We start from the raw sequence: 8,713 nt of genomic DNA, 5'->3' as shown, positions 1-8,713 counted from the left end.
CGCAAAAAAGATATGGAGAAGACGGATCGGGAAACTATGGCGATGGATACAAGCCATATGTCCCCTGATACAAAACAATATTGGAAGCTAGAACGAAGGGATGTTATGAGAAGAAGACTTTTCCAGGATGATGGGCCTAGCAACACGGATTGGTTAAATGATCAAAACCATTAAATTAGTTGGCATACCTTTTATGTATTTTTAATTTTCTTGTTTTCTATTAAAGTTGGTGTACTTCATGTTTTTTATTTTAGTAGTAGTAATTCTTAATGACTTGTATTGGATTTCTTTATTTAATAAACAAAGCCTTCAATAAAAGACAATTTTATTCAACATATTCCATACATCAAACAAAACATAATTAAAATCAAAACAAAAACTACAAACAAGGCACAATAATAAATAAAAAAACAACACAACCAAACCATAAGCAATACTAAACAACACAACCAAAACATAAGGCCTAAAACATAACCAAAGCATCTATGTTCCATCATTCATCTTCATTCCTTTCACCGTCCATAAATGCTCTATCAAGTCAAGTTGACGGCTTTCATGAATATACAAAGATTGCATCTCTGTATATCGATCTATCATCCGGGTCATCATACGATCGTCCCTCACCAACGGTTCCGGCTCAAACGGTTCTCCATTTGGCCCCATGGGCCTTTCATAAATCCGGTCAAGGCCGTGTTTATTGGATCCGGTTCATAGACCTCTCCAAAGATCATAATCGCACTCATCCTCCACAATCATATTATGAAGGATGATGCAAGTCATCATAATGCTCCGGAGGATCTCCTCATCAAACATACGGGCTGCACCTCGGACAATCAACCATCGAGCTTGAAGGATGCCAAAACACCTTTCGACATCTTTCTTGTATCCTTCTTGATAAGTAGCAAATAATTTTTGCTTATGGGATCGGGGATTCGGAATGGATTTGACAAATGTGGTCCACCTTGGGTAGATACCGTCAGCTAGATAATACCCCGTCTGGTAGACTGTATTGTTGACTTCATAGGTAATATTGGGGCCTTGGCCGCTCAAAACATCGTTGAAGACCGGAGATTGACCCAGGACGTTGAGGTCATTTTGGGCTCCGGCAACTCCAAAGAAAGCATGCCAAACCCATGTGTCGAAGCCAGCAACGGCTTCCAGGATGATACTTTTTGTGCCTTTCCTATTTCCGTAATCACCTTGCCCAGGCAGTTGGCAATTCTTCCATTGCCAATGCATGCAGTCGATGCTACCAATCATTCCTGAAAATCCTCGAGCTTCGGCTTTTTGTAGAAGCCGTTGGAGGTCCCTAGGAGTAGGTCTACGCAGTAGTCCCTAGTGTCTGTGTTTTCAATTGCATCACAAAATCTTACCAAAGCCTCCAACGTAGTGGACTTCCCATTCGGACAACCTCATCCACTGATCAGCAGATGCTCCATACGCCAACATGCGTATAATTGTAAGCTTTGCTCAGAAGGCCCAAAACCCCAGTAGCATCACACTTTTGAACAAAGTATGCATCATAATTGCAAATATCATGCATGATTTTATTGAACAAGTGGGGTTGCATTCTAAATCGCCTTCGAAAATCAACATCAGAGTACAAAGCAGTTGGGATAAAATAATCTTCCAAAAGATTCTTACCCCGAGAATGCCTATGTCTGTCCACATTCCGGCGACGGCCGACTTGTGAACCACGGCGACCTTGGTTCTCTTCCTCTTCCATTGCCACTGCTATGAGAACTTGTTCATCAACTTGCCTCTGCAACTCATTGATTTCATCGGCTCTACGGTTTCTCTCCTTTCTTTCTCTCTCATGCCTCTCCAAGCATCTCCTATATTCTTCCATTGAGAATGAATGGAGTATGAATTCTAAACTCTAAGAAATGAAAATATTGAAAGATGTGGTGTGAGAGGTATGAGGTGAGCCTTTGGTTTTATAGAAAAATTTGGCAAGATAAAGATGCCACGTGGCTTGATTTGATTGGATGAAAATCTTATCTGAAATTTGAAATTCATCCGAAATTTGAACCCAATTTTATCTGAAATTTGAATTTTGAAATTCATCCGAAATTTGAACCCAAATGTATCTGAAATTTGATTTTTGAAATTCATCCGAAATTTGAATTTTGAAATTCATTCGAAATTTGAACCCAAAAATTTATCTGAAATTTGAATTTTGAAATTCATCCGAAATTTGAACCAAAAAATCTTATCCCGAAATTTTATCCGATTATGAATAGTCTTGACACGTAGGAACCCGTAAATCTTATCCGAAAATATTATCCACATTAATTATTAAGGTAAATAAAATTGTGAATAAAACAAAAAAAGTGAATAGTAATCGCCTTATCTAGGGCAATGGGTGGAAACACAAAATTTAATTTTGCAAGGGCAACCACTATTCACGTGAATAGTGGCTGCCCTAGCTCCCCCCTTGCCATGGCTAAGGGCGATGGGTGGAGTTGCTCAGAAAAAGAGTTGCATGTTTATTTTTTCCTTTTTTTAAGTTGGTTTCGGTTTGCTGCCATCAAAGACCAAAGTAGCATTGAGTGTTTAGAGACACCCATGGAGAAATATTTTGCTACAGTAATTATGCGCAAATATTCAAGACATGTTGCACATTTTATTAGGGGTGGTTGCGGTTCGGTAACCACAACTTTTTACTCAAATCACAAACCGATCGACTATTTGCGGTATGACGATTTTTGAAACCGCAAAAAGCGGTCGGTTACCTTGAATTAGCGGTTTAAAATTGCAAATCTTTTTATGTCATAAAAATCCAATCTTCTACATTTAGGCCTAATTTTTATGCTTCTTTTGAAACCTTTTGAGTTCAAGCATACTTTAACCCAAAAATATAAATTCACAACTTCAACTTCTCAAGTATATATAAATTCACAACCTCCTCAACTTCTCAAGTATTTACAACCTAAAGAAAATTAAAGTTACAAGCATTTCAATTAAAGTTAAACTTCTCAAGCATTCACAACCTTAACTTCTTAAGCATTCCAATTCCAAATCTTTTAAAGTTACAAACCAAAAGGAAAATGCGATGCAAAATGAATTAAAGTTACAACCCAAAGGAAAAATCCAATTCAAAGTTAGTTAAAGTTACAAACTAAAAGGAAAATGCAATGCACCAATGTTACAAACTAAAGTTACAAATTCAAGTGTTGATGGTGGTAAGTGGATTTGAAGGACCCCATTGTGTTGTTTGAGCACCAATGCTATCTACAAAATGCAATTTTTTTATAATAAAAAATATAGTTGCGGTTTGCGATAACCGTAAGTTTTGAAAATCAAATACTATAACTGCAACTGCAAATACGGTTCGGTTCTTCATACCACAAATGCAGTTCGGTTTCCCGTTATTGCAATTCCATTGCGGTAAATTGTCGGTTGATTTTTGCGATTTTTCTATTTTTCGGTCTAAAATGCCACCCTTACATTTTGTACATGTTCTGGAACACAAAATGCATAAATAAGTCGAGTAAGTTAGATTACATGTGATTCATTATTGTGTTAGACAACCGGTCCGAAGAGTTAAATTGTTAAGAAATGAGCCAGTAATGTATATCAAATTCTAACAACGTCCACTTCCATGCGCACATGATTTTTCGAATGCATTCACATACGTTGAACTAGAGAACTACATGTTGACATTAGATTGATTGAGCAGTTGTCATGTGACTTGCAAGTCATTTATTTGTGACAAACTGAACAAACACGAATATATGACTCGATAATGTACAGTTCTTTTGTTACCCATCACTTTATAGATTTCCTATAGAATGGTTTCTTGTCCAATTTACTCCACTTTTTTTGTTACAAATTTCACTTCTTCAGGAAGACCTCAATTACTGCACCTTGATTCTTTAACTTCTTTCTCTTGTAGAAGGGAATAACTAGACACAAACAAAATAAGAACAAAACCCAATAAGAAGGATCTCAACATCATCATTGTTTCTTCACTCTCTTTTTTCCCATGGTTTCCTCTCAACTAGCTGCTAAGCATATGACCAAGGCTAGCATAGTCAAACACAGTTCCTCTTTAACTCCCTCCCAATAATATTACAATTTGAACAAATTAAGGAAACTTCAGGGTGATTTCCCCAAAAAGGTTACGTAGAATCATGAAGTACATACGTACTCTCTCTAAGACCTGCTTAAATTTCATCCTCCTCGAATGGATCTCGTTCAGGATAGTCACCAACCTGAAATTTAATTAGTCACATTAGTCAACTCCATGAAGAAGTCATGCAGGAAATACACAATGGCCACTCCATAAACAAACGCTTTCAATTAGGTCATCACAAACAATTTCATTTAACATAAAACGCTTCAGATGGAAACGGAATTTGCACCAGAATGGTACATCACAATTTGTAAGATACAGAGGAATCCAATTGCATTTAACGGCCAATGCTGACTCCACAATTTGCAATTTACCATGTCATCATTGAGGAATAATTCCTAAGCTGACTCTGCGCTTTAACCTGGGGTTCTTCTTCTTATGTATAACGGTATAACTTATAAGTCATAAAAATGTTATTGAAATACAATCACACCTAGGTTAAATTGTCAAATATGAGAGAGGTTCATGCAACGAATTTTACCTTAAATCATTGACAGATTTCATTTATCATACTTTTGCAACAGGTCCCTGTACTATGAAAGTTACGAGTCCCTCTAAACAAAACTACCAAGGATATAAGCTAACTTTCAGTTCAGCCTATCCAGGGCTCAAAGGTGAGCCACAAACTATTGTTTTGTTGGTTGAAATACCACAATTGGACAAAATTGCCCCTCCACGTGGGGGGCACGTGACAAAAAACTAACAGAAGTTACATACATTTGACAGAAACTCACTTTTGTCCTTAAATTGCTCGAAATTGAAAGTACATGGACAAAATTGATCAAATTGAAACCACAGGGACTAAAGTGGTTAAAGTGGCAAACTACAGGGATCAAACATGACTTTTTGCCTAAAGTTTAAAAAACACATTCATGTTCCTTGTCAAACAGCCAATGGAACCAAACAATAATATACTCCACATCTTTATAGGAAAATCAGAAAGAAAAAAAAAACATTTTGAAGTATTTCCAGCATACAAATGCATACAAACCTTTACTTTGTCTGGCCGTACCATTCCACCATGAAGTGGGGGGCAATTGAAATATCGTGTTCCTTTCACCCTATAATATGAAGAAGAGGAATCTCAACCAAATAATATGCAGAAAACAGGAATGCAAAATTAAAATAGGCAATTCAAAATGTCTACTCATGGTATAGCAAAATCACAACATGAAAGAATTTTGGTTCCATAGGATTTAGTAACATACCAAAGATCACCAACACTGTAATGGACACCAATTTCAAGAAATATAAGGTTGTATATGCAGAATTTCAGAGGGAAGGATATTCAATATTCATCAATCTTAGAAACAAAAAAACCAAGAATTTATTATTGGCACACGACATACCAAAAAAACATCATATGAGTCAGGAGCTCACTTACATGCCATCATGCTTTCCCAATGGTTCATCATATTGAACTCCAATCCAGAAACCAGGAGCCAGAGATTCTGCCCGACCAACATATTTAACAACACCTCTTTTATCCCCTGGTTGAACTTCACATCTATCTCCTACCTTCAGCATATAAGTAGGAGAACTGAGCCAATCATGAATATTGTTTCACAATAAACAAGAAAAGAAAATGCTAGTTAACAAATATGAGGAAGATTTGGAAAACCAAGAATGCTCTCAACTCCTACACAAAACACAAGGAAGTAAAGAAAAACGATATCAACATATATTCATATAAAATTACAGTTCAAGTGCCATCATGAATGCTGAAGAAAATGCCAACTGCAACTGGAATGGAAAGTAATCCAACTAAATGCTTGAAACCAACAAGGTAAGGAACAATCACCACTTAATGACACAACACCCTATATTATTTCGTGGAAATTTAAATGCTACAAACTTTAAAACCTTCAGATCATAAAAAGATTAGACAAATAATTATGTCATTCTTGTAGTCTGTGTATGTGCCACAATGCTAACTAAGTCAGTAGTACACATAAACCACTGTAAAACTGTTTAACATAACAGACTGAGCCTTGTGGTTTATGCTTGTGACCCAAGAACCACTAATACTTAAACAAAAGAAGATAGGAAAAAGGAAAGAGGAAGCACACCTTGATATTCACATGGAGATCTTCCATATAGTTCTCTGGTATCTGCAAACAAAATTTCAGTCTACAAACTTATGAACATCTCAAGTCACTTCCACATGCAAAGCTAACAACAAAAGTTTCTCAATTTAATTCATGATCAGCATGGACCGGTAGAAGCAATGGCGTGTCATTTGATTTGACAGTCAAAATGCATCTTAAAGGAATAAATAACATAGGTGATGCTTACTTTATTCTCAACAGTTGATGGGTTATGAGATGCCAATTTGTCCTTGAATTTTCTAAAAGTCCCTGAAACAAACCACAAAAATGTGATTTCAAAGACAAAACATATTGAACTAAATACACTTTACAAGAACTATACACACAACAATATATTGCGTAACTTACCATCTCGTTTCTCATAAGCTTCTTGAGAAATAGTGTACTTCTCCACCAACGATGTGTCCTCAAGCCAGCCACCAGAGGTCACTGATGAAGGGTCCAGATCTATAACATGTAGCCGGTAGCTTTCGATTTCAAACACAAATCATCAACAAAAATCACAAATTCAACCAAATCAAAACTCACAAATAACACAAGAGAGAGAGAGAGAGAGAGAGAGAGAGAGAGAGAGTGTGTTTGTGTGTTTGTGTTTGTGTGTACTGACCCGTCGTGAGGGGAATAGAAGCCTAGGGGCTTGGAGTTGTCGTCCAAAATGGAGACTTGGGTGTTGGAGTCGTCGTAGAGGTGGAGCGACATGGAATCTACAGAAGTGCCGCATTTACGCCATAGCTTGTCCTTGACGGACTCCACAGAGCTCTGGAGGGAGAAGCGGATATCGGCGGAGAAGGTCTTGAGGTTCGAATGAGTTACGCGCAACAGTACAGACTCATCTCCTTCGATCTTCTGTAACCGAGTCGCCATTTTCGTGAGTGCGAAAGCTGTGAGCAGCTAGGTTCACTGTAAAACTGGATTAATAGGAGAATTTGACGGAAATGTTCAATTGGGATTTTAAAGATTATTTAGGGATAAAAACCGAGATTTTTTATTTACCCCCTATACTTCTCTTATTTCACTCAATACTTAAATCATTGCTGTATATTTTATTATTGTGTAAAAAGACAAAAAAGTCATCCAACTTAATACTTAACCCTAGTATATCTATACACACACCTGAGCTGGCTATGAATCGTGTCGTGTCGTAATAATAAATATGTCAAGAATAATAAACGTGTCAAGAATGCTCAACCAACTCAAACCATTTAATAAACATGTCGTGTCGGGTTCGGGTCATCTTTTATCGTGCGAAGTTTCGAGTCGTAACGGGTTCATAAATAATAGGGGTGGCATTTTAAATCGAAAACCGCAAAACCAACCGACAATTTACCGCAATGAAACCGTAATCGCGGTAAACCGAACCGCATTTGCGGTTGCGGTTGTGGTATTTGATTTTCAAAACTTAATGTTACCGCAAACCGCAAAGTATAGCCGCACGGATGATGAGATTGAATTCTACAAGGAAATGAAACATATGACAACTTGTAAGTAATTAGTTTATTTATGCTAATGTTATTTATGCTTCTTCTTATAATAAAATGTACTAAACTATGTTGTTTTATTTGTAGATAACATTAGTGCTCAAACAATACAACGGGGTTCTTCAAATCCACTCACCACTAACACTTGAGTTTGTAACATTGGTGCATTGCATTTTCCTTTTAGTTTGTAACTTTAATTAACTTTGAATTTGATTTTTCTTTTTGGTTGTAACTTTAATTTATTTTGCTTTGCATTTTTCTTTTGGTTTGTAACTTTAAAGGATTTGAAATTGGAATGCTTGAGAAGTTTAACTTTAATTGGAATGCTTGGAATTGTAACTTTAATTTTCTTAGGTTGTGAATGCTTGAGAAGTTAAAGAGATTGTGAATTTATATATGCTTGAGAAATTGAGATTGTGTATTTATTTATTTAGGTTGTGAATTTATATTTTTGTGAATGCTTGAGAACTTGCGGTTTTAAATCGCTAATTATGTAATCAACCGCAACCACCCCAAATAAATAATAACATGCATGTTACAAAACTCACAACTGAAAAAATTTTAATAAAAAAAAGGAGAGAGGAGAGAAAATATAAGAAAAAAAAAGATAGAGAGAGGAGAGAAGAGAGAAGGAAAAGAAAAAGAAATTAGAGACAAAGAGAGAGGAGAGAAGAGAGAAGGAAAGAAATAAAAAATAAATAAAAACAGAGGAGAGAAAACTAAAGAGAATGAAAAGAAAGTAAAAAAGCAGAGATGAGAGAAAACTAAAGAGAAGGAAAAAAAAGAAAAAAAAAGAGAGGAGAAGATAGATGGAAAATAAAAGAAGAACAAGAAACATTATAAATATCAAAAGGCATAGTATATAGCATGGTAGATAAAGTGTTGGAGATGAATGAGGGTGGTGGAAGTTCAAAACCCCTTGTGTACGTGTTAAACTCTACATTTCTCTTTATTTTTTCACGGGTTGACACAACCCGTGACACGACCCA

At 36.2% G+C, this 8,713-nt stretch overlaps 1 protein-coding gene across 1 annotated transcript; it reads right to left on the bottom strand.

Annotated features, from left to right (window-relative positions):
- Positions 1-3,924: 3,924 nt before the first annotated feature.
- Positions 3,925-7,177, bottom strand: LOC148920247 (tubulin-folding cofactor B-like). The gene is made up of 7 exons (XM_089046174.1): positions 6,854-7,177; positions 6,595-6,713; positions 6,434-6,495; positions 6,208-6,249; positions 5,523-5,656; positions 5,130-5,199; positions 3,925-4,217 (listed from the first exon to the last, which is right to left on the bottom strand). Exons 1-7 carry the CDS (start codon positions 7,108-7,110, stop codon positions 4,170-4,172), a joined length of 732 nt encoding a protein of 243 aa, XP_088902300.1. The 5' UTR covers positions 7,111-7,177; the 3' UTR covers positions 3,925-4,169.
- Between the last annotated feature and the right edge of the window lie 1,536 nt (positions 7,178-8,713).

Source organism: Prunus mume, linkage group LG2 (genome assembly GCF_029339155.1).
Source record: "Prunus mume cultivar Tortuosa linkage group LG2, ASM2933915v1, whole genome shotgun sequence".
NCBI classification, from domain to species: domain Eukaryota; kingdom Viridiplantae; phylum Streptophyta; class Magnoliopsida; order Rosales; family Rosaceae; genus Prunus; species Prunus mume.
Note: the sequence above shows the minus strand (reverse complement) of the source record. Positions and strands in the feature narration are given on the sequence as shown.

What these genes read in the sequence shown, in the direction of transcription:
- LOC148920247 (XM_089046174.1), bottom strand. Translation starts at nt 7,110, where the DNA reads ATGGCGACTCGGTTACAGAAGATCGAAGGAGATGAGTCTGTACTGTTG. An exon ending in AGCTTATGAGAAACGAGATG is followed by an intron (nt 6,496 to 6,594) that starts GTAAGTTACGCA and finishes GGTTTGTTTCAG; the next exon opens with GGACTTTTAGAAAATTCAAG. An exon ending in TACGGCCAGACAAAGTAAAG is followed by an intron (nt 4,218 to 5,129) that starts GTTTGTATGCAT and finishes ATTAAATTTCAG; the next exon opens with GTTGGTGACTATCCTGAACG.